At 39.1% G+C, this 27,597-nt stretch overlaps 1 protein-coding gene across 1 annotated transcript; it reads right to left on the bottom strand.

Annotated features, from left to right (window-relative positions):
- Positions 1–306: 306 nt before the first annotated feature.
- Positions 307–27,597, bottom strand: LOC131231779 (UPF0481 protein At3g47200-like). Its single transcript, XM_058228085.1, has 5 exons — positions 27,448–27,597; positions 26,830–27,312; positions 1,306–1,488; positions 940–1,156; positions 307–833 (listed from the first exon to the last, which is right to left on the bottom strand). The coding sequence occupies exons 1-5, from the start codon at positions 27,595–27,597 to the stop codon at positions 307–309; spliced, it is 1,560 nt and encodes a 519-aa protein (XP_058084068.1).

The raw sequence follows: 27,597 nt of genomic DNA, 5'->3' as shown, positions 1-27,597 counted from the left end.
TGATCTAAGTCGAGTCGAGCTCGGGCAAGCTCGAACTTGGTTCGAAATTTTTTCGAGCTCAAAAAATCAGCTCAACTCGGTTCTAACTCAGTTTCGAACCGAGTCAAATCGAGCTTTTTTGAGTCGAGTCGAGTGAGCTAACTGAGCTAACTTGGTTGGTGTACAACCCTAGTTAGGACTACTTACCAGATTAAAAAGAAAACCGATGTTTTTCATACGCACAAGAGATACTTTTTATTAGCAAAACACAAATGAGAAAAATAAAAGTAAAAAATCAAATTCATCTAAACCCTTCAAACATGATCATCAAGAACCAGGACCGCGGGCTCGGTAATATGAAAAGACAGTGAAGAACGTTTGGGTGATGGTGACCAGGATGATCATGGCCGCTATTGAAGAAAGGCCGGACCAAGGATTGGTGAAATAATTGCGCCTCAAGCTCGCCCACCACATGTTCCATCGGGTGTTGTAATGTGTTTCGACATCCTTGTATAGATTCGAAAGGTAATTATCATCGTAGGAATCGATGGTACCAATGCCAAGTTGGTTGAATAGGGTGGCCACATCCTCATCTCTTCCCTGCAAATGATCTATGATCCTATTTCGATGGAGCAAGGCCACATCTTTAGACGTGTCGATAAGACAATCCATGAGGGAAAGGTAAGTCGTGATGCAAATTTTAGCATTTGGGTAGCATTGTTCGAAAGCTATGAGGTTCCGAAAGAGAGTATTGGCGAAGTCATCTATCACCAACGGAGGGATTTCCAACACCCCATTACTAAATTTCACATCCAAGATGCTGCTATATATCTCTTTCTTCTTGAACTTGACCCCTGCAAAGATGGAGGTCAGCCGCACAAGGGATTATCTTGGGTGCCAATGGTGGAGATGGATTGTTACTAATGGGCAAATGGGGCTTATTTGAACTTGGGAAGAAACCTCTTGAGCGCAAGAACATGAGCTGTTTCTTCCACTTGTTGGGGTTGCGTGGAAAGGACTCCTCGCTAGGTATCACATGCGAATGTAACAAATGGAGCGGATGATGGTAGGAATCCATGAGCAGAATTTCCTCATTTCTTTGCAAGAAGTCTTTGAAGAAATCAAGGGCGAACTCGGTAAGTGAACCATCCACCGGACTAACCATTTTGAAAATACGCTGCAGAATGAAGAAAGGAATTTGATTTTCGAGTAGAAGCAAATCATACCCTATAAGAGGAAGCATCCAAATCGTTCTAAACATCGGATCCACCTTGCATAGCTCTCCTAACTTGAGAGAGAGCTTGGCATTAAGCAAACATCAACTACCTTCTCCATCTCCTCCTGTATTTCCTTGACCTGGTTGAGCTTGAGAAAGAGTTCGACAATGAAGCAACCATCAAGTACCATCATTTCCACAAACTCATTACCCATCTGTCGGCCCACATTGTTGGAGTAACAATTTCGTGCTTTATCCTCCAATTCCTCGATGGCCTTGACGTAGTCCTTCAACTGATGGTTGGGATTGCAGGAGAGGAAAGATTGTAGGTACCACCATTTTGTGCTCTTTCATTCCTTGTAGCGTCTTCTTGCCGTGATGATATGGGCCTATAGACTATCTAGGGCTCATATGCACTCTCGTTTACTTGCCGGATTCTTTGTGGGACTTTGTAAATGGTAGCCGGATCTCCACGTCTAGGTTTGGAAATGACATCTGTGAGCGATTCATCATGGAATCGGCTACTGCATGCCCACTTGAGGCGTTGGTCGATGTGTTGAGCGATTTCATCATGGAATCAGCTACTGCATTCCCACCTGAGTCGTTGGTCGATGTGTTCGCTCCCTGGCACATCTCGATATCACCCATGAACGCCTGTTTGCTTCCTTCCATTTCTACTACATGCTCATAATTTCTCCATCGATGCGTCTATAGGCACTCTTGTATTGGGTATTGAACGATACCAAACCTGATACTGATTTTATTCATTGCTGCCTATGGGCATATCCCATGACCTCATATCTGATTTTGATGAAGCGTTTTGAATTCCTTGGACGCGGATTAAATACACACATCACGGTGGGCTTGAAAGAGTCTCTGCCAAGACCAAGTCCTGCCCCTGCTGTGACGCAGGGATGGACGTGATGAGGATAACTACTCCGAATCCACGGAGCTTCTCTGGACTCCTCACAGAGACTTCTCGAATCCACGAGGAAAGAAAGCAGAAAATAGAAATAAATTCTAATAAATTCGAAATTGATTAATTGATGAATAAAAAAGAGTTCACAACTCTTTAAATAGGGGTACCAAGCAATGGGAAAGAAATCAGAATCAAACTACAACTCAAACTCCTAGAATCCGCGACTTACTATAAATAGTAAACTTACTATTTTTAGACAGTTGTGAAGTCTACTAGTGCGCAAGGTTTTTGGCCAAAAATAGTAAGTGTCCTATTTGGCTTCACCAAACCATTCTCCTAATTATTCTAAGCTCTTTTCACGCTGGGCGCAACTCCTAAAGCCCGACGGATGAAGAGTTATAATCAAACTAAAACTTACTATTTATAGTAAAAACGACATTAAAACAGGGAAACGACTATCGATCCATGGGTTTTTCACAATTCCGGGCTGCGCAACCTGGCGTAGCAGGGTTAGTTGGCTAAAGTAGCTCGTTCTACCCCAAAATCATATATTTTACGTCAGGTAACTCATTCCGGATAGCGAGATATACCCGATCTAAGGTCCGATGGTCCGGATCACTTCTGTCGTCAACCGAGCCTTTTTTGATCCATCTTGGCCATGAAACTGTCCCCGACCCGCTCTACATCATGCTGGGACGCAATCCGCGTCGCAATTCATCGATACTAGGAGAAAAGTATTTGCAGAAGAAGCGGATTGAGCCAGCCTGCCTGGAATTTGTTCCTCTCGGTGGGCCCCTAATGTAGAGCAGGTCGCGGACAATTTCATGGCCAAGATGGATCAGAAAAGGCCCGGTCGATAACAAAAGTGATCCGGACTGTCGAACCTTAGATCGGGCGTATCTCACAATTCAGAAAGAGTTATCGGGCGTAAAATATATGATTTTAGGGTAGAACGAGCTACTTTAGCCAACCAACCCAGCTATGGCAGGTTATACAGCCCGGATTTGCGAAGTACCCCTGGATTGATGGTCATTTCCATGTTTTAATTTCATTTTTACTATAAATAGTAAGTTTTAGTTTGATTATAACTCTTCATCCGTTGGGCTCCAACGTGAAAAGAGCTTAGAATAATTAGGAGAACGGTTTGGTGACGCCAAATAAGACACTTACTATTTTTGGCCAAAAACCTTGCGCACTAGTAGACATCACGACCGTCTATAAATAGAAAGTTTACTATTTATAGTAAGTCGCGGATTGTAGGAGTTTTAGTTGTAGTTCGATTCTGATTTCTTTCCCATTGCTTGGTACCCCTATTTAAAGGGTTGTGAACTCTTTTTTATTCATCAATTAATCAATTTCAAATTTATTAGAATTTATTTATATTTTCTGCTTTCTTTCCTCGTGGATTCGATAAGTCTCTGTGAGGAGTCCAGATAAGCTCCGTGGATTCGAAGTAGCTATCCTCGTCACGTTCATCCCTACGTCAATTGGTATCAGAGCCAGGATTCTCATCAGGCCGATGGCAAACAATGAAGGTATGAATCAAAATCCTATGGATGGTGATCCAAGGATTCGTTATCTTTCGAAAAGAATGAAAGCTTTCCATCGGGAGAGTCAGTTGACCACACAAGGGCTGCAAGTAACCCTCGACTGTTTTGCGGATACGCTACTTCCACCCCGAGCCCTAAGCGGTGCTTCACCACCTATGGTTGCTCCACCACCCGTGGTTGCTGTACGATGCAACCCCGATTTTCATAGAGCATTACCAATGACAAACCATAGGGCTACACCAGATGATTCAAGTTCTAGCAACGAGGACCTTGATGAGGGTTTTGTCCGATGACCAATCCATGGAAGTGATCATCTAGATCGTGTTGAAAGAGACTATTAAGGTAAGGCTGAACTTCCTAGTTTTAATGGTTTATTACGTATAGAAGATTTTCTCGATTGGTTAACCGAAGTAGAGAGATATTTTGGTTATATGAACATGTCAGATCATAAACGGGTAAAATTGGTAGCGTTTAAATTAAAATCTGGTGCTTCTGCATGGTGGGAACAATTATAACTCTCACGAGCCCGTCAGAACAAGATGCCCATCTCATCATGGCCACAGATGAGACGTCTTCTTCGATCACGATTTCTCCCCAGTGATTATGAGCAAATATTATTCCAGCAATATCAAAATTGCCGATAAGAAAATTGAACCGTCACAGATTACATGGAAGAATTCCAGCGGTTGGCTACACGAAATGATCTGTCAGAATCTGAGTCACAGAAGGTGGCACGATTTATAAGTGGGTTACGGCCGACAATTCAGGACTGAATTCAGATGTACCCATCGGGACCATGGATGAAGCAGTTCAATTGGCGGGTAGGGCAAAAACACAACTTGCAAGAGCTCCTGCTCGTCCATATCCTTCAACTCGACCCCCCATGATGGGTCCCACGCAGGATCTAGTGCTGGCATGAGGAAAAGACCCAGTAGGAGAACGTCCTCAACCTCCTACAACCGCAAACCGTGATACGGGGAGCGGCTCATCCAGACCTCAACGTGCAGCAACCACAACAGTGGGCTCGAGTAAGATTCCAAATCCTTATGTTCGGCTAAGGTCAAACAATTGTTACCACTGTGGCCAACCAAACCACTTATCAAACACTTGTCTTCAACGTCCCACGGCACACTTGACTATAAACGAAGGAGGCACTAAAAATGAGGCTGCAGAAAAAGACCATGGCTTTGATGAACATGAACAAATTAACAATTGAACAAATAGCAGGTGGCGATGAAGTGACGGGCGAGGATCGTGGCGAATTTCTAATTATGAGGCGATTACTGTATACCCCACGAAAGGAATTACATCCACAGTGACACAATATATTTCTTACTCGGTGCACTGTCAAGGGAAAGGTCTGTGATGTGATCATAGACAGTGGAGTAGTGAGAACATCGTCTCAAGAGTGATGGTGGACAAGTTGCAGCTACCAACGACGAAACATCCTTCCCCGTACTCAATTAGCTGGATAAAAAAAGGTGAAGGAGACCAAGGTAACTGAATAATGCACTATCTCATTTTCAATTGGCAAAAATTATAAGGATCAAATACTTTGTGACGTGGTCAACATGGAAGCTTGTCATATGCTACTCGGTCGACCCTAGCAGTCGGACCGTGATGCGACCCATCGGGGATGAGATAATGTCTACATATTCATCAAGAATAGTCGAAAGATAATCCTTACCCCTATGGCACTAGAGAACCACCCTGAAGCTTCTAAAGTGGAGGGGAGTTCCCTCTTGACCATTTGGGATTTCATGGAGGAATCCAAGGAAACCGGTGAGGTATACGCCGTAGTGGTGAAAGGCGAGGAAGAAGAACCCTCAAACATCCCTCCAAGTTTAAGACTGTTGCTAAACGAATTCAAAGAAGTCTGGCCTGAGGATTTGCCTGATGGATTACCCCCATAAGGGACATCCAACATCACATAGACCTCGTCCTTGGGGCTAGCCTGCCCAACCGCCCTCATTATCAGATGAGTCCGAAGGAGTGTGAGATACTTCAGGGGCAAGTGGAGGAATTGATCCGTAAGGGTCTCTTGAGAGAAAGCATGAGCCCATATGCCATACCAACATTATTAACGCCAAAAAAATATGAAAGCTGACGCATGTGTGTCGACAGTCGGGCAATCAACAAAATTACCATCAAATATCGATTTCCAATACCATGGTTGGACGACATGCTCGATTTGTTAGAAGGGGCCAAAGTGTTCTCTAAATTAAATCTAAGGAGCGGGTACCATCAGATTCGTATCCGACCCGGTGATGAGTGAAAAACGGCATTCAAGACTAAAGAATGGTCGTATGAGTGGCTGGTCATGCCCTTCGGCCTATCGAACGCACCAAGTACTTTTATGCGTTTGATAAATCAAGTTCTAAAACCGTTCACTGGCCAATTTGTAGTAGTATATTTTGATGACTTATTGATATATAGCCAGGATGAGGCGGAGCACAGGAAACATCTCAGGCAGGTGATGCAGGTCCTACAAATTAACAAGTTGTACCTCAACTTGAAGAAGTGTAGTTTTTTAATTGGCAGTCTGCTGTTTCTAGGATTTGTTGTAATGTCCACAGGCATTTGTGTGGATGATGAAAAGGTGCGAGCTATTAAGGAATAGCCGATCCTGACAAACATTCATGAGGTGAGGAGTTTTCATGGGGTGGCGACTTTTTATCATTGATTTGTACGAGATTTTAGCACCATAGTCTCGCCTATAACAGATTGTATTAAAAAAAGACTGTTCCAGTGGATTGATAAAGCTAACAAGAGCTTTCATGAGATCAAGCATTGTTTGTCTACAACACCGATTTTGGTGCTTCCTAATTTCGACAAATTGTTTGAGGTTGAGTGTAACGCTTCATACGTCGGAATTGGAAAAGTATTATCACAGGAAGGCAGGCCGGTAGCCTTCTACAACGAGAAGCTCAGCAAAGCCTAAAAGAAGTGGTCGACTTATGAGCTTGAGTTGTACGCAGTTGTTCAGGCGCTGTGACATTGACGGCATTATCTGATTCAAAGAGAATTTGTTCTGTACACTGACCATCAAGCATTAAAGTTTATTAATAGTCAGACTAACGTAAATCGTGTGCATGCTAGATGGGTTGTGTTTTTACAGGAGTTCACGTTCGTTCTGAAGCACAAGTCAGGGCAGCAGAACAAGGTGACTGATGCACTTTGCCGTCGTGCATCACTAGTTATGATGAGCAACGAGGTGATCGGCTTCGACTGTCTTAAGGAGCTGTATGCCAATGATGAGGACTTCAAAGATTCTTGGATGAAGTGCCAAGAAGAACACCCCAGTGACCTTCATATACGGGACGATTTTCTCTTCAAAGGGAATCGATTGTGTATCCCTCAAAGTTCTCTGAGGGAGCAGATTAGCCAGGAGTCACATTATTTAATAAAGGTACAATATAAATCTAAATTCTATGTTCTCATTAACCTCCATCAATACATTCATATCAACTTAATCCATTTACAAACATTCACCACCACATATTAAAAAAGGAAAAAAAAAAAAAAAAAAACAAGAATACAAGTTAAAACTAAATTGATACTTTTATCAAGTCTTTAGAGTCATGAAGTGATTCAAATTTTTTTTAAAAAATAATAAATCTAAATTTGAAGTCATTTTAAAACAGAAACAAAATAATAATAGGAAACACGTCCCATTTAATTATTCTACTGATCTAAAGAAGTAAACTCGTCTTTGGTTAAATACGGCCATTGATCATGTGGATCATCCACTGGTTTGGCTTCATGTTCTTTCTCTTGAGTCATTGTATCTGCTTCAATTCCATCTGTATGGCTTTTCCATCAATAAACCGTCAACTGTCCAGGTCCAGTGAGTGAATCCATCATGGTTCGTGCATGATACAATTAAAATAATACATACAAGTAAAGCATAAAAATCAGAAATACAATGCAAATAATGTAATTAAAGCGAATTCTGTGAATGATATTGATAATACATCAAGTGGGTATAAATAGAAACCGCTCACTTGCTTGAATTGGATATCGACAACTCGTATATGCACTTGGCAGGCTTTTACCTAGGCATGGGCAAGGCTTACATCCCCCCATTGGGTAGGCTTCCACATATAACGGGCTTCTAGTGAGTACAATGGGCTGTCCCCTAGCTAATTGTATAAGAGTGTTAACGATGCAAGGCACAAATATTTAGTATATCAAAAATCATAATACAATTAATCAAACCAACACAACAGTTTATTTTAATCATATGGAGAGGAAACATGTTGGGATTACTCACCTGATAATTTATGAAGAAATCCGATTGAGCAGATCAAATAATACCTATAAATAATCTATATGCAGTACATCATAATATTAAAAATATATATATTAAGTTCATAAAGTATTTGATTTATTTTGATTACTAATTAAGGTCATACACGGGAGTGATACTTAGGTTTTACAAAGTAACATACCTAATGATAGGGTTTATCTTATTTATCTCAGCCAAAAAGGGCAGGCTAAATATCTTATAAGATGACCCACCACATGGATGGCTTGGATCTTCTAATAGCATGCCATAATGATACATAATTTAACCTATGTATATATTGTCCTAAACATGCATATACCTTATATAAGTTTTAGTCGTACATCTGAATGCTGAAATATATTAAATTATATATATCTAACACACTTTTTTATATAGGTCCTACTTATAGGGATCTGGACTGATTACATGGTTAACAACACTATATTATCATTGGGAGGAAATTTCAATCAAATCTGAAATCTGTGGGACCTATAATAACCTAAATGATTATTGTACAATTGCCATTATTTTCTTTCTGTATGGGTCGCACACATTTTGGATATGTCCTAAATTTACACTCTTAATCCACAGTAACCTTCCAAATTAAATGGATAGAGTGGATACAATACATATATCATTGTGAGTCCACAATCTGATGACCCAAAATGGTTTCTAACGTTAGAAACCGCACTTGGTTTCAACGCTGGAAACCAAACTTTATTTTTTAATACTTATTTATTTATTTAAATTTTTGATAGGTCCCATAATAATCTAAACCATGGGTGAGATAGGTAACATCCTCATACAAGACGAGCCCAAAAATCTTCTCAAAACAACACTTTTGTGGCCCACACAAATACTCAATGGCGACAATATTAATTTCACTGTTTAAGGCGCTGTGGTCCACATGAGTTTTCTTTCGAATAAATTTTTCAATCACGTGTCTCTTATTAAGTGACAAGATTATTAGATGGTACGAATTTGATACTTATATCAAGAAAGCCCTGCATAGAAGGCCCATCAATCCGGACTAATTTCGATACTGTGAATAGATTAACTTCACTTTTGCACGCTGGAGTGTTTTTACACCCATTTTATATTATTATATTTTTTTCCTGATGGTCCATACATAATATATGTGCATAAGATCTATCTCATTCACCATTTTATCAACATCGTTTTAAGACATTAGTAAACAAATGAGGTAGATTTGTTATTCTGGTGGGCCATACCACCATGAAGAATACCGACCGTTCTTCCACCATTAAAACATATACATTTCTTATTTCAGACCCTCCTAACTGTCTATGTAAGATCCGAGTTGTTCATTGGTCCACCCAATTATTTTTTAATGGTCAAAATAATTAGTATCTTCATTGGAACTCCCTGCGGCCTCGATGGATATTCCAACGGCAAATGCATCATGAATTCTATTTTGAATATTATGGCCTACCATAATGTTAATTTAGCATATTTTTTGGAGGTTTTCTATATTTTGGGCCTTAGAACCTAATGGGCCAAATTGATCGGGCCCCACATGCAAAATAAGTCAAATATGTAATTCAAGTAAAATAAACAAAAAGAACTCATGTGTTTCCTTTTATTTATTTTTACATACGTAAGGTGTTCCAAGGTGCATCATGCGTATGCTCACATATTGATATGTGTGCACATGCATTGCACCCATGGTAGATCCACACCGTCCATCACGCAAACCCAAAGCATAATAACATATTTAAAATAAAAATCTAAATTAAAATAAAATAAGTACTAACCTTTGCAAGCGGTTCTTCCACTAATCTCTCTCCTTTTATCTTTTCTCTTATTTTCATTTTTCTCTTTATGATCGGCGAGAAATGTCTGTCCTTATAAAGAAAAGAGAGTTACTCAGATAACACGAATAAGATAATGATGAAGAAGGTTGCAACCGATTTGATCCCCTTTAAGAAAAACAAAATTTTAAAATTTTAAAATTTAAGGAACTGGAAAATTTGGAGTTATTACAAGAGGAGTTTTCGATAGGTTTCAAACTCCTCCCTTAATATGTATATAAACACGGCTAGATCTCAAGCCTACACACATCTGAAGTTATTTTATCATCTCGATACTTCTCATAGGATGGAAGGTCAGAAGGCTACAACATTCAGATTACAACAATGACATCTCAACTAGGGACAAATTTTAGTTTGGTTTTCTTGATCCCTATTTTCGACACATCTCTAATACACTATTCGATCCTTTTAATTCCGCATTTTCAGTTTTACAAAGTATGGTAGGACTCTTTGCATTGAGAATGTACTAGGAGAGCATACATGATATCCAAAAGGCCACGAAACTGTATTTTGAGAGTAGAAATGTAGGGGGGAAGATTCCTTCTTAACCACATGCATATCGATATCATAATTAAAAGAAACTAGGGAAAAAAGAAGAAGACAAAGAACAATATAAAGATTTACATGGTTCTCTTTCGATATGTTCATGAATTCACACCAATCCATTATTAGAGCTGGGCATCGGAACGAGTCAGATTGGATTGGGTCCAACTCGACCCGGTCTGAAATCTGTAGGGCTTGACCCGAACTCGATCCGGGACCGAGTCCGGGTCATCTGACTCGAACTGATCCGAACCCCTACTGGCCTGAACCAATCCGAGTCCGACTCGGTCAGAAAAACCAAGTGGGATCAGATTGGGCAAGGTTCGGATCGGTCCATTTTTTTAACTGTATGGAAATCATTATTCCCACTGTTTCCTATGGTGCGATCTACTTGATCATTGGATATACTTAGAATTTAGTATCAACTCATAAAATGATATGGAAAAACTGATGGACGGTGTATATAAACCAAAAAAATTCAAGGCGGGCCCCACATAGTTTACTTAGAAGAAGTTTTGTAACTTTTTATTAGATTTATATATTTTCTCGTTGGGTCTCATTAGCCTTGCATATCAAGCAACCTGCACCTCTCTGTCTCATTTGCCTTGCATATCAAGCAACCTCTCTCTCTCTCTCTCTCTCTCTCTCTCTCTCTCTCTCTCTCTCTCTCTCTGTGTGTGTGTGTGTGCAACTCTCATGGTAAAACTCTGCCCACAACGGACTTCAGAGAGACAGGAGTCCCACCATGCTCGAACCGCGGACGGTGAACACGAAATTATTGGAGAATGGCGCCACAACTCCCGAAATAGAAACCACAATGCAAATCTAAACCATCCAAACGGAGGTGTAGTGATTTCCGACTGCTACAAGGAATCCCATGAGAGACGAAGATGCTTCCACAGCACTGGAACACCGAGCTTATCGGTGCACTTGTAACTAGTTGTGGAAAACTTATTTTTAAAAAATTACAAAAATCCCATTCCCTTTCTAATACCCAATACTAATCTCTCATATGTTCATCAGTGTTCATACATATAAAATAAAATTTACTAGAATGTAGGGCTTAGATCGGATCCAATCGGATCGAATTTCAGATCGGTCCAATCCGATTTGCCATTGACCCGAACCTGATCCGATTAACGGTCGGATCTGCCTGATCCTACTCGAACCTGCCCGATCTAGGCCGTCGGTTCTGTTTGGATCGAGTCGGATTGGGCAGGATCTAGTCAGATCCACCGGATTGGATTTGTTTTGCCTAGCTTTATCCATTATGCTCAAAGGTTTTTTTTTAAAAAATGAAGAAGTAATTCTTAATACAATGACAGTCTCTCTCTCTCTCTCTCTCTCTCTCTCTCTCTCTCTCTCTCTCTCACGAGAGAATATATATTACCCCAAACAAACTAGGGTTTAAATAAAACTCCATTTAAAATTATAAAATTGCCCTTTGGACCTACGGCTCGCACCCAAACCCCCAAGCAAAGGGGCATTTGCTCCCTTGACCCCCAGTTAGCTTAATGTTGAGCTTGACTTGTGAAAGTGTTGGCTGGATGAATAGTACACCTATGATGATTAGGCTTCATAGATCCTAATAAGAAAGTCGTCTGTAAAAGAAGCATTGTCACTCTTAGTAACGTAATGCCAAATAAACTTCAAATCTTAATGAAACATAACACAACACAAAACAAGATCGTTATTCAATCAAAAGACCACTTATGGAAGCTACAAAGGGCTACGCACAATCACACCTCATCCAATTAATCCTATAAAAGCAACATAAAAAGAAGAGCTCAAGGCCTCAGGCTAACATAACCAACACACAAATCTCTTTTAGCACAATGCTACATATCTCATTTTTAGCTCAACATTGCCTATCTTTCATGCATCATAGACAACCATATCAATTAGTTTACCGCCTATCTTTCATGCATCATAGACAACCATATCAATTAGTTTACCGCCTATCTTTCATGCATCATAGACAACCATATCAATTAGTTTACCTTATACCGCCTGTCTAGCACCATGCTGCAACGAGTTCATATTGAAAAGTAGTCCAACTTCGTTTAGTTTTCCATTTCTGTCTAACATCTCGTTGTAGCAAGTCAATTTAAATATCCCACAAACTCATCATTGGATCTCCTCAAATCATTGATTGAATTCTTACTTAGTGATTCTCTAACCACGACCTACTAATCAAACCCACCACTATTTGGATATATCATTACCATCCATGTTTGGAGTACCATTTGAACCAAGGTCATTTTGCCATTTTGAACTGTCGTCAATAATTTATTTTGCTTTAAAAAAAAAAAAAAAAAAAAACTTTATTGTCAATTATACTTCATCCATTTTCAAATTAATAAAATCAACATGTATTCATTTTTAATTTTTCTATCTTTATATCGCTTTTATTGATAAAAGTGAATAAACTATCATTATTATCAGAAAAGACTGTTTTCAAGGTAAAAAAACATTCATCTGAAGGGACTTACTCTCCCCTTCACAAATTGTCTCATCACCTTGTCAATCGATGGTTGAATAGATTACCAATCTTCTCCAATCCAGTTTTAATTGGTCTATATCAACATCTAGGGTCACAAGAAGTTCAATTTGATTCGTGTTGAATAGAACTCTAGCACTCTTAACATTTAGCATAATCCCACACATTTAACCGAAATTGGACAATCCGTTACACATGTGGCCATGTGTTCCAATCAAATTACAACAAGAGTGGGCCACACATGTGCATAGAATTTAAACTATTTTTTTTTTATTACTTTGATTTGTTTTCTGCATATATGGCCCACCTAATCATTTAGCCTTGGTTTTCACATTGGCATATACATTGTTGAGATTAGTTGACCATTGGTGCTAATTTGCTAGACTTTTGATAGCTCCCAGATCTACTAAGGTTAGTAGATCCTTGATTTGGGGGGGGGGGGGGGGGCGGTGGTCCATCCATCCTATTGGGAGAAGAAATCCATTCTCAACCCCACACACACACAAAACAATAATGAAATTAAAAGAAATCGAAAAAAGGCATATTACAATACAAAAATTTACATGGTTCCCTTTCAATACATTCACATATTCACACCAATCCACTATGCTCAAAAGTAAAAAGTGAAGTAGCTCTCAATACAATGACATCTCTCTCTCTCTCTCTCTCTCTCTCTCTCTCTCTCTCTCTCTCTCTCTCAAATATATATCACCCCAAACAAACTAGGGTTCATATAAAATTCCACGTGAAATTATGAAATTGCCCTTTGGGCGACCTCATTGCTGAGCTCGACTCACAAAAGTGATGGATAGATGAACAGTACACCTTTGATGGTCAAGTTCTACATATCCTAGCAATCTCTCACTTACAGACTAATCATAAGCAATCTTGTACCAAGCATGCTGCGTTTATAAAAGCCCATGCTTATGTAGAGAACTCAATGTGAATCTCCTTATGGTATTCAAGCTTGAAGACTAATAAAAACTGAGCACGACTTCACTTTCTCTTTAGTGACCACCTTGGTCAACACATTTATTTTTTCATATCATTTTATGACATGATATAAAAGATGAAGTAAAAAAAACAAAGGTCAAAAAGTAGCATTCAACAAATTGATGCATGGAAAACAATCAATCTTTTGATCCTATCCTTAAAAAGTCAAAAAACTATAAGGCAACAAATGTTGTAACTTGAATTCCATTACATCTACTGGCCCCACATTGATGCATGTATTTTATCCACGCCTGTCCATCCATATGCACCCTTCACATGTGACGTTCAAGTGTACAAGTGACCAATATCAATTGTGAATCTCTACCAAATACCAGTTTTACTTAATTCAATATTTTTTCATGGGAAGAATATGATCTACATAAAGATTGGATGGTAAATACCATAATATTTCCAGACATGCAATTATTATGCGATAACAGTGTTAATTCCATAAAATGCAATTTCATGCCATTTAATCCGGAGGACCAAACTGGGAAGCAAAGGTACTAAACCAAGGAAAATCAGATTTGACAATAATACAACATTCAAGGACAAAAGGTAAAAGACTAACAAGCATAGAACCTTCCACTCAGATTGCAGTAAAGCATTAGCAGCATGTTCTTCCTCTCTAAACGGAAATATACATTACCCACCTGCCAAAAGAAGTTCAGCAATGGAAAGAATTGAATTGAACAGATACTACAGAACTGCAATTCTAAGTATATTACCATGTGGTCAGCCAAATTGTCACAGATATTAAGGCTCTCAATCTCTCTCTACTTGCTCAGCTCCTCCAATAGATCTGAGTCGTGGTCTATTTGAGGAGGTTGAATTCAAGCAAAAGAAATAAGGTTTTACACACCATGAGTGTCTCAAATTGGCACACGCGTGTGAGATCTAATCCATCCATCGGGTGGGCTTAACCATTTGAATGCTCTTATTTTTCCCGACACCTCAATCCAAAGACTGGTGTGTACCTAAAACTGATCTGATTCACGTCTAGGTCTTCAAGATCTAGATGCAGACCTGAAAGGACCCAAGACCGGCAAGAACCAAACTCGGTTAGCCCAGATATGGGTGCAATAGGACCCGACCCATTGACAACCCTACCTACAGCCGCACAGCCCCTATTGGCTGTCCAGTTATATATAGAAAAGGAAGAAATTATTCCTCATTTGATCTACTTCTTAACATTATCCTAACTACTTGTAGGGTAGACTGAATCAAGCAATAGATATGGGGAGCAAGGACAAATAGGATCTGAGTCGTGGTCTCTTTTGCAGCTTTATGTACTAATGCGATATATTGTCATTCGTATGAAGCATTGAAGACAGATCAATTGAATGAAGAACCTTTTTTCAGTTCCTACATTTGGAATTTCTTAGAATTGGGACACTTCTAACTCTAGGGGCAAAATTCCTCCAGCTTCTTGTATCAAGACTCCATGTGTTTATTTATCCTTCTTTATCCTATGATCCTATTATTCTTCCCTATCTTCTTTACTTCGCTGCAACAGAAGTGAATTATCTAATTTGTGGCAATTCAAGATGGATTTCGAGTTTCAAATGGGAAGTAGTCATATCTTATAAAGTGAACTTAATTTCCATCATGATGATTCACTGAAACCCCATAGCATTGTTATTGATTAATGTAGGGTTTTAACAACAGGGGTTGGTTTATTCAGATGAAATGCAGCAAAAAGGACAACGTAACCCTATATAAAACATTACTCATCCATAATTCAAAAATCTGTGTTTCACTACTGCATTGTTGCCTTGCCTTGGGTTCAAGCAAAACTCATTTTGCAAACAAATAAATTCTTCAGAATAATTTCAATATTACATTTATATCCCCTATTTTTTCCTCAATACAATGCAATCATACATTTCACTTCAAAATGGAAACCTACAAAGATTTTCAGGTACTTTGCTTTCAACAACCTACAATCAGAAATACAACCTCAACAACGAATTAAAGATCCAAAAGAAATGCAGAAAATTTCACATAAAAAGGAAAATTAAGAAAGACCTCTGGGGCATCAACGGTAGCAGCCCTGACAACAAGACCTTGGAAATGCCTCCTGTTGAGCCCTACACCTTGGAAATCCTACAAGAAAATTTTCCGATTTTCCGCTGTAGAATCTGGGAAAATCAAACAAAAAAAGAGGTTCTCAGAGAATCTAAGAGCCAGAAAACTAAAAAATCTTAAGTTTCGACTCGAAAGCCATCGACAACATCTAAAAGAGAGAGAACATGAATTTTCTGAAACAATAAATTTTCTGAATTGATAGTAGATAAGTCAGCATAGGGGACGAAAATCAGGGACTTGATGATCAGCTTCTCAACACCAATCATATCAGATGCTTCCCCAAGCAAGTTAAATCTACGTGACAAAAAAATGATAACCACAACCCTTGCTTACCTGGAAGACATTATATCAGAGTTTTTATTTAGCTGTCAAAAGTCTACATAAATGTAACCTGCTTGTAACAACACATTATATCAGAGTTTTTATTTAGTTGTCCAAACTACTTTGTCGTGGGGTCCTGGGAGATGGAATAAAGTGTGAACATCTTATATTAAATGAGAATGTTGGATTTCTCGCAATAATACAAATAGAACCATCAATGTGAATTGATTGCACTCTACTGGATGTAAGAAGCATGAAAATCCATTGGGTGGCAGTTCTTGGTTAAGATCAAATGCATATGCGTGATAACAATAATCTATGTATGGCAAAATTTAAAGATAAAGGAAACTAATTCTTACAGCATGAAGATAATTGAAACTGTAATAACTTGCTGGTTCATGCTTCATATAGGTGGTGCTTGAACCAGCCTTTTCAACCATCCAAAGCAAAGAATTTTCACCACTAGGCAAGTTCTAAATCATCCTCTGGTTGCCAAAAATTTTAGTTTACGACGTCTTTTATTTCTTGAGATCCTATCAAGTGAACTAGCAATCCGGAGTTCTTAGAAGTTGAAAATCTTGAGAAAACAGCAAGTGGATTGGCCGGAATGGTTATATATTATGAATAAAAATAAATTTCTGCGGAGTTGTTAGTTCTTGGATGGGTTGTTCACCCTTGAACTCAGAAATTACAATTAGCGAGTCTGTCATTTCAAGGGAGAGCAGCTCCGATTTGGGATTTGGGTTTAAAAATCTTATTCTTGACATACAATAAAAACTATGGCAGATAATTCAAAATGATAGTAGAAAATTATAAGCTACATAGCACCAGCGGAAACCCCACTAATTGAAAACAGACATGCAGTAAAAGTCTAAAGGCTGAAAAATCTTACACTCTTAAGTAGGAAAGGCCAAACCTCCACCTTGATTCTTGGGTCAACACCCTGCACTAGAAATGGTAAGAATGAGGAAAAAAATAGAATTATAGCAAATCAGGGAACAAGAGAAACCTAGGAAAACATAACATGATCAAGAATGCAGCTGTATAAATTGATTTATAGACATTACATAGTTAAGAAGAAACTAAAAAACTCATCCGAATGGCCAAGTACTGGGACCAACTTATCTTGATTACTCTTGAACCATTTCAACATCTATGACCATGAAGATTCTCTGTTGTTTCTGGACAAGATTTTCTATTCTTATTAGGATAAACATTGTAAACTTCTACATACGTAAATTCATTAATCAGAAGTTTTAAAAGGATTTAAAAGGATACAGATAAGATCTACAGATTGACAAGATATAATTAGATCACAACTTACAATCAGATAATATCCTATCATCCATCAATTTCAGCCAATTAACCCCAACTCACAGAGCTTAGACGGTGAATAGAGCTTTCACTGCTAAAGTGTTTGCCTGAGGACGTGTAGTATCCCTACAAGGTATGTTTCATATTCTTTTGTTCTCCATTATACCATAGGATAGCTCTTAGTTACTGTCTTACTGAATTATCATGAGAGAAGCTGTTGGACAATGTGTGCCATATGACTCTGTAGTAGCTAAGTACGCTTCATGTTACATTTGGTGACATACACACTTATTAGATGGCAATATATGTATGCTAAATTTTTCAAATCAATTCGATGATGTGGAAGCCAAGTTAAGTAAGGAAACTTCTTACAAAATGATATTTGGAACAACAATCAAGAATAACAACAAACCTCGTAACAAAACACGTTTACTATAGTTTTGACAGTAATTATGTGTGCATATTCAGTAAAGACTATTCAAAATAGGGCAATGACATTTTCCTACGATGGTAATCAAGAACAGATTTAGTGAACACTATATTGAGTAATTCATGGACATCTAGAACAAAAAATAGAAAAAATGAGAAATGGTCTAGCTGAATCTTGGATCTTCTTCCAATTATTGCACAATTAGCAAATAAGCTGATGAACTTTTCTTAAGAAACTGAATCAGAAGCTGCCGTTTCTGTCCTTACACTGTCTTATAAAATCTCACCACTTGTTTTTCAACTCAAATCTCATCACTTGCACTGTCAATTATTCCACCATTCGAAACAAAAGAAGATGAAATTAGTATTGAGTTGGACCAATGTCTTCCCATGGTTACCTTTAGACCTAATGTCGGTTGCATCAGCAGAGACTTTTTAACCATCTATTACCAATCCACTGATCACTGGTTAGGATCATCTGTGCCAAGTACTTGTGGCTGGCCAAATTAGCGAGGCATGGATAACGAGTCAAGCCCACCCAAATGAAAAATCAGGATGCCTCACTACTCTCTCATGTATCATTCAATATAGTTAGCTAGCTGATGGAAAGTCTAATTCCCTAGCCTTCAAATGCTGACAATTAGCAAGTAAAAATCAAGTTTATTAGAGTCGCCAACTTAATAACCTTAGGCCCGTTTAGATGCAATTTCTGCAAGAGTCTTCTTTTTAAAAGATAAACGTCTGACTAGCCTAAAAACAATCGGATTGGTTTCTGGTGAGCTGTATTTTAACTGTACTTTGTTGGCCAATTTGGAAACCAACCAATCGGGTGGGTGGCGATCCAAACATGCTGCAAAACCTAGTTTCAGAACAAACCGAGGGTTTCATCTTCAACCCTGGGTTTGGCAATCCATCCAAAAGGGCCCATATTCTCTCATATTTAGTGATCTTAGAGTTTTACATCTCTCATTTGTAACAACATTAGCCAGCATAACTGCATGGTCCAACAAAGTTTTACAAGGGTTGTAGGAAATTTAGATCAGGGCCATTCATCAATGTGCACAAGCCCATGATCAGGTGGGCCACACGGATGATGGCCAAGATGAAAAATAACCAACGGTCTAATCTCAACATAAAATGCATAAGACGCCATCCTGACATGTGGGCCAGAATAGAACCTAATGACAATGGGAACAAATACCATAACATGAGAAAAATCCTGACACGTGTGTCACGAAGGAGATAGTTCTAATTTCATTAGTAGCAGTCATCATAAATAGTTTTGTTGCTGAAGTTAGGTAGATAGGTGGCTGGCTAGCTAGCTAGCTAGATAGGTAGATAGATAGATAGATAGATAGAGAGAGAGAGAGAGAGAGAGAGAGAGAGAGAGAGAGAGAGAGAGAGAGAGAGAGAGAGAGAGAGAGAGAGAGAGAGAGAGAGAGATGCAGTTCTAATTTGATTAATATGAAGTTATCTTAAATGGTTTTGTTGCTAGTAATTTTAATTTACCTATAGATAGATAGATTAGATAATTTTTTATTTTTTTATATCTGAAAGAAAGAAACATAAATAGATAGATAAAGGTTTTAACAATTTTAACAGAGAGAGATTAAAAATAATTAAGAAAGAGAGATAGTTTAACAATTTTGACAAATTCAAGTATATCGAGATATACTTCTTATATACAATAGAAATAACCTAGTGGTAGTGCAGAACTTTCCAAGAAAGAGATTTCCCTTGGTGATGATCTTCTTCTGTTGACTATTTTAGTTCTCTTAACCAAAGAACGCACCCATTTGCTGCAAAGCATAAAATACAACATTAGGTTGGTCTAAGTGGCAGGAATTGATGTAACCAGCTTACCAAAAGCATTTTAATTTTTAATAGAGTGATTAAACTTCATTAAAGAAGAAGAAGAAACTCATAAAATTTTCACCACATTAATGCAAATTTCTTGAAAATTTTCACTAGATTAATCATGTATAGCCGTGGCCTGGTTTTTTTGTGGAGCCCACCCATATGAATATGCACTTTTCTTTTCTTTTTCATTATCAACAAAGTTATTGGCAGTGTGCTCCAACCTTTCTGAAAAAAAATAAAAAAATAAAAAATAAAAAAAATCTTGAAATTGCTTAGATGTACCCATGTCAATTTTGTTCTCTTGAGTGCACACTGCTAAAGTTCTATTTAAAGTAATATCATATCTATGACAATTAATATTTATCTTCTTCTTCTTCTTTTTTCTTCTTAAGTCTATGGCAATTGAATTTGTTGGGGAGAACACTAATTTCTAGTTCATCGAATCATAATTACTAATGCTTTGGTGGTAGACTCACAAGAGTTTCAATAGAGGTCATTGGTTCGAGTACCAATTGTGGTGAAATCCCACTGTGGGGTGAGTGCATATGTAAAATAAAATAAAGAATCATAATTACACTTAATCTGAATTTATTCAGGTGCAATTTCTAGAAGCCAAGTTACAGCGTTTATATAAAGAGAACGAGGAGATTAAACATATGATTAGTGTGATGGGCAGTAACTGAAATATTCTTCAAGACCAATTGAACAAGAAGAGGACACATGAGCTGTGCACCATGAAAGACAGTTGCTCTGGCCAAGATTCAATCAAGAGACTGGCAAGGTTAAAAATGCAGAGGAGCCAAAAAAAATGGCTTATGCTTTAACCATGTACTTGCAGGCCACTGACCCAACAGATCCCATCACACAGACAGTTAAAATTTATTACAATTCAGATTTGGTTTGATCAGTTTCCAGTCTTGCCTACTCTGGATCTGTTTGGATTTGGGTGTCATTTGCTAGGACCTGGGCCAGGAACCGATCAAGTTTGGGTATCCATCGACTCTTTGGACCTTACTTTCAGGCCGGGTACAGGTCAAGGGATATTGGATGTGTTACGTCACGCACATGCGCATTCCGCTTTCTCACATGCATGTGGACCATATTCTGTTACTAGAATAAATAAAGTACTTTTAATATACACAACATTACTGGTAAAATTAACTAGACCCGGCCAAATTTTAACAGGGTCCATGATGCTAGACAGACCCAAACCTGACTAGACCTGACTTTTAACTGGATCCAAAATGCTGGACCCAAACCTGGTCTCATTTCTAAACAGGTCCAAAAAATTGGATTCAGACCCATTAAAATTAGGCGGGTCCATTGGGCCCCACGGAGATGCTACAGGAGATGAAAATTAATCCTTTCAAGGATAAAAGATGAGTTCATTAGCAAATTGCTCAAATGATATACTCTATACAAAAACATTTGAAAGGTCCTGATCAGAAAATCAAGAAGTGGGGCCCAAAACTAGGCAGTGTTTCCCTCAGTAGATAATTTGAGTAGACCTGCAGGCAAGAAAAATGAAAAATAAACACCCACTGCTTCACTCCTTCAGATTTTCATTATCTTCATCTCATTACTCTCAAGCTTTCAACAGCAAGCTTGAATTCGAACCTTCTAATTTTTTCATCTGCTTATCCGGTTGCTTCTAACCGTTTAATGTATCATGGTTTCTCCCCAACAAAATACACCCAAAAGAGTTTCCTAATGATGAACTAAATTATCTGTTGAGAAGAAGTTAGTGTTTGTGAGTTTTTATGATACTAGTTAATACTATTTAGTTCCACAGAAATCGAGTTCGAAATGTTTTCTGTGGTGTTGAGACAAAAAACAGAGCTCAAAATGAAATAAGGAAAAAACCCTAGAAATCTAACAAATGATGCTGATAAGAATGAAGATAACTATAGATCATGTACCAAAGCTTTAAAAATCAAAGGAAGCAAATGAAAAACTTGTATACTTGGTACCTTCCCTCCTGTGCAAAACAGAGCATAGAAACAACAAAACCGTAGAAATCCAAGGAAGCGAATGATCCAGTGAATCTCCTCCTGTAAAACTCCAAATCCAGACACGTAAACAAAACCATTAAAGATTCAAAGAGAGAGAGAGAGAGAGAGAGAGAGAGAGAGAGAGAGAGAGAGAGAGAGAGAGAGAGAACCATTGAGACCTTATTCGCTCGCCGCTCTCTCAAAACCTGGAGCAATCTCTTCAGTTCAGGCAGCCTTAGGTAGAGAAGATTTCAAATAGAGAGATTGGGTTTTGGGAGATTCGTGAGAGGAATGAGATGCTGAGAGAGAGATGGAAGGGAATCAGGGGAGTGGGGGCCCGGGAGAGAGAGAGAGAGAGAGAGAGAGAGAGAGGAAAGGGAATCGGGGGCGTAGGGGGCGGGAGAGAGAGGGGGAAGGGAATCGGGGGCGAGAGAGTTTTTGTTATGTATATATGGCTAATCTTTTGCCAGCGCTGCCCGTTGTTACTCAGTGCTGGCAAAACACATCCTCCACCGTCGTCCATACCCAATTTTCTTGTAGTGGAATTATGCCACAAAAAGTTTCTAATGGTCAATCACCAGGGTTTTGGTGTGGTGTGCTCTACCTGAAATTTGGACCTTCTTCATTTTGGGATCGTGCTCAATATAAAATGATCTGTCAAGACAGATGGACGTCATGGATGTAGGGCACGTACATCACGGCGGGCCTCAAAGTCACGGATCCACCAACCATGGTGGATCCGGGAATCCACCCGCACCCCTTACAACTTATGCTAGAGGCCACACCAGTTATAATTTTAGCTTTCATACACACAAGGTAGGGGAGCCATGCATGGGGGCCAAAGGTACATTTAGTACGTTCATGTGGCCTTCATCGTCACCACACATGTTGCATGCTTTGATGGCAGAGGTCCTGATATTCATTGACCCAGTGGGCCATCAGGAGAATGAAACCAACGCTTAAAATTGCGCCAACCGATGGCTTATGATTGTCAAATTAGTCTTTTTGGGCTTATGAACTGTTCAAGTGGGGCCCACCACATAAATAGTTCTGATTTCCCTAGAGATGGTTCTAGACATATGAGCCATTGTCACGTGTGGTGTGGAGATGCCAGAGTTTGTACCATGGCTACGTAGAGGCGGGTGATGACAGGACTGTTAATGGGCCAAGCCTTTGTGTAGCACCTGATTTTAAACAGGTCAGCCAGGCCAGCGGTTGATGCACAAGCTCGGCCCACTTATATCCTTGCTGGCCCAGCTATATGAACGAGCTAACTTGGGACACATGGTGTTGCGTTATGCATAGATAAAGTAGCAATGCTTGGTTATTTATCACCTATTCCTGTCGTGGGCCACTAGATCAACGGCTTTAATCACCCAAAGGCCAGCCCAATTTTTGTATTAAGCTCCAGACACATGTAATGGAGCCTGTTTATACATCATGCATTTCAAAAGAAGCAGAAATGTGGGGTCTAATCCATCCATTGGGTAGTCCCAACCATATCAATGCTCATATTTATAACCTAGATCAAAAGGCTCGATGGTACCTAAGCCCAATTAAATCCCGGTCAGGGACTTCAAGAACTAATCCAGCGAGATCCAAAACCGGTTAGCCTGGTTATGGTTATTATAGGATCCAATTCGAACCGGCCTGTTGACAGCCTCAATATCTGGATGCAGAGTAGTTCAGGACTGTTTTAAAAGGTCACAAATTCGGATCCAGGTTGGGTCCATGAGTGGTCAGGTTTGCATTCACAGATTTGGATCTGATTAGAAATCGAGTTGGTTAGATGGACGGTTGCCATCATGACATAGGGAAGGACATGTTGAGGTCAAGAACCATCTTCCTCATGAGCATAATAACTCTGAAACCATGGAGTTTATCTGAACTACTCATAAATTTATAGAAATTTGTAATAAATTGATCGATAATGAAAAGACGAGCTTACAACCTCTCAAATAATAACATACACCCTGTTAAGAAGTTTTGGAATCATTCTCTAACTCAAAACTCCTAGAAATCGTTACTTACTATAAATAATAAACTTACTATTTATAGATGGTCGTGATTTCCACCAGACCTCATAGTTTTCTGCCAAAAATAGTGTCCTATTCAAATGGAAGATTACTCACGGAAACTACAAAGGGCTATGCACGACCACCGCCTCATCCAATTAATCCTATAAAAGCAGCGCAAAAAAAAAATAATAATAAATAAATAAATAAAAATAATAAAAATCTTTTAGACCAACATAATTAACAAACAAATCTTGTTTAGCTCAACACTACCCATCTCCTTTTCAGCTCAATGTTGCCTATCTTTCATACATCATGGACACTCATATCAATTAGTTTAGATTATATCTCCCAACTCCTGTCCAGCACCATACTGCAGTGAGCTTAGATTGAGTAGTATAGTTCAACCTAGTTTAGTTTTTCATTTCTATCTAGTATATGAGTCAATTTAAATATCCCACAAACTCGCCATTGGATCCCCTCAAATTATTGATTGAATTCTTACTTAGTGATTCTCTAGCCATGACTTGCTAATTAGACCCATGACTATTTAAATATCTCATTACCATCCATGTTCGGAGTACTGTTTGAATCACAGTCATTTCTTCAGTTTGAATTGTCGTCGTTCTGCTTTTTTAACATTATTGTCAATTATACTTCATCTATATTCAGGTTAATAAAATCAGCATGTATTCTTTTTAAATTTTTCTACATTTATATTGCTTTTATTAATAAACACAACTAAACTATCATTATTATTAGAAATGCTTTCAAGGCAAAAGGAATTCATCTGTACTTACTCTCCCCTTCACAAATCATCTCATCACCTTGCCAAACGGTGATTGAATAGACAGATGATTTCTCAAATCTGGTTTTAATTTGTCGATCTCAATGCCTAGGGTTGCAAGGAGTTCAATTTACTTGATTTGAGTTAAATGGAACTCTAGCACGCTCGACATTTAACATACTCCCACATGTTTAACCAAAATCAGGCAGTCCGTTACACATTTAACACACTCCCACATGTCAAGACAATGCACTTAACATTCACTTATAAATAGAACTCTAGAGGCCACACTAGTTATAATTTAGGTTTCATATACACAAGGTAGGGGAGCCATGGGGGCCAAAGGTACATTTAGTACGTTCATGTCCTTCATCATCACCATACATGTGGCATGCTTTGATGGCAGCAGTCCTGATATTCATTGACCCAGTGGGCCATCAGGAGAATGAAACCCACGTTTAAAATTGCGCCAACCGATGGGTTGTGATTGTCAAATTAGTCTTTTCGCGCTTATGGCTTGTTCAAGTGGGGCCCACCACATAAATAGTTTTGATTTCCCTGGAGATGGTTCTAGACACATGGGCCAGTGTCACGTGTGTGGTGGAGATGTGGGAGCTACTGTACCATGGCTACGTAGGGGCATGTGGTGCCCCGAAGAGAGATGGAACCTATGATGACAGGACTGTTACTGCGACAGGCCTTTGCGCAGGACCTAATTTTAAACGGGTCAGGCCAGGCCGCAAGTTGATGTCCAAGCCCGACCCACTTACATCCCTACCGGGCCCCGCAATATGATGGAGCTAACTTCGGACACATGGTGCTGCGGTATGCATTGATAAAGTAGCAGTGCTTGGTTATTAATCACCTGTGCATCTAGTGGGCCACCAGATCAACGGCTTTGATCACCCAAAGGCCAGCCCAATTTGTTCCTAAGCTCCGGACACATGCCCAATCCATCCTAAAGCAGGCTAATCAGAGGTGACGTCCAGCCATCTGGCTCACTTCCAACCCTCACCAAAATAACACCTAGTGGTACTCTATAGTGGGCCCCGCGTGGAATGTGGACAACATCCAACCTGCCCAAAAGGTGCGTCCCACCATGATGTGCACGAACGTAAAACTCATGCAATCCAAGAATTGTACCCCACCGTCAATGTCTGGGGACCAAAAAATCTTGCTAGTCCAGTAATTAGGTGGGCCTTACATGCAGTTTTTGGTCTGTTTTATTTTGGGCTTGTTGTCAGATGTCTTCAATTTGATTGAGCTAAAGGGACTCTCGATGTCATTGATAGACCAATTAATGCTATCCAGAAAAATAAAAAATAAAAATAAAAATCCGAGTTGCTTGCTGTATAGTTTTAGAGTTGCTACTCGATGCGGTTGAATGTGTCTTGGATGTCATTGGTTGGTCATCGATAGCTATCGATGCAATCGAAGGTCCCATCGACGACGCACACAGAGCTACATAAGTGCGTCATTTGTTTCTAATTTTGGTCGTGATAGTATATATATTAGGTGTAATCGGGATTAAGGTATTCTAAGTGAATGTTAATACGTTTTTAAGGTATTCCAGAGCAAAGCTAAGGTTTTGGTCTGTCATTTCTTTTTCTCATGAGGATTATTATTATTATTATTATTTTTAACGTAAAATTTGTGTGTTTTTATATATTTTGTTTGCTTTTGATTAAGCATTGTTTGATTGAATTTGTATTTGCTTCTGCACATCCCAACATTTATTTCCCGATCCTTTAGCCAGACTTTATTTTCCTGGCCTCTCATGGGAGAATATAATATCAATGCATATTTGCTGCTCTTGAAACCTGAACGAAGACCTTTGGCTATAATACTAAATCAAACAACCACTTAATGTTAAAGCCAGTGCCATGTCAAATCATCACTTTCGTTAGAAGATTAAGGCTTCAGGAGATAGCGTATCAATGTATATGAAGGGACTTCAACAATTGCTAGTCATCATATGCAACTGATCTGAGTCAATTTGAACGTGCTAGGGATCAGTACAGTTGACTGAACCTGAACGAGTGGGGATGAGTTAGCAGATTTAAAAGAAAATGAAGTTAGATTTATATTCTACAGTGATGTTTTTCACACACAAGTAGAGACACAAATGAGAAAAATCAAAATAATCTAAACCATTAAAACATGATGATCAAGAACTAGGACCGCGGTCGGTAATAGGCAAAGACAGTGTAGAACGTTTGGATGCTAGTGAATATGAGGAGGATCGAAGCCGCGATAAAAGAAATGACAGGCCATGGATTGGTGAAATAATCGCGCTTCAAGCTTGCCCACCACATGTTCCATTTGTTCTCGTAATGTTTTTGCACATTGTCTTTTAGATTCGAAAGATAGCTTCCGTCGAAAGATTGGTATAGCTTTTGTTGCTTGAGAGACAGCTCCTCCATTTTTTGCTTGAGCTTCTCTTTTTTCTTGAGCTCCTCTTTTTGGTTGAGCTTGAGAGAGAGCTCGACATTGAATAAACCATCATCTACCTTACCCATCTCCTCCTGTATTTCCTTGACCTGGTTGAGCTTGAGAAAGAGCTCGACAATGAAGCAACCATCAAGCACCATCATTTTCACAAACTCCTTAACCGGGCCCACATTCTCCGAGTAGCAACTTCGTGCTTTATCCTCCAATACCTCAATCTCCTGGACGTAGTCCTCCAACTAACGGTTGGGATTGCGGGAGAGGAACGAATCTAGGTACCAACATTTGTGCTCTTCCATGCCTTGTAGCTTCTCCTTGCTGTGATGGTATGGGCCGATCGACAGGATCTCGGGCTCGTACGCACCTTCGTTTACATGCCGGATTGTTTGTGGGACTTTGTAAATGGTGGGCGGATCTCTACGTCTACGCTTGGAAACGACATCTGTGAGCGATTTCTTCAGGGAATCGACTACTGTATGACTACCTGAAGTGTTCACTTCCTGCTGCATCTCGATATCACCCAT

Source organism: Magnolia sinica, chromosome 17 (genome assembly GCF_029962835.1).
Source record: "Magnolia sinica isolate HGM2019 chromosome 17, MsV1, whole genome shotgun sequence".
NCBI lineage: Eukaryota > Viridiplantae > Streptophyta > Magnoliopsida > Magnoliales > Magnoliaceae > Magnolia > Magnolia sinica.
Note: the sequence above shows the minus strand (reverse complement) of the source record. Positions and strands in the feature narration are given on the sequence as shown.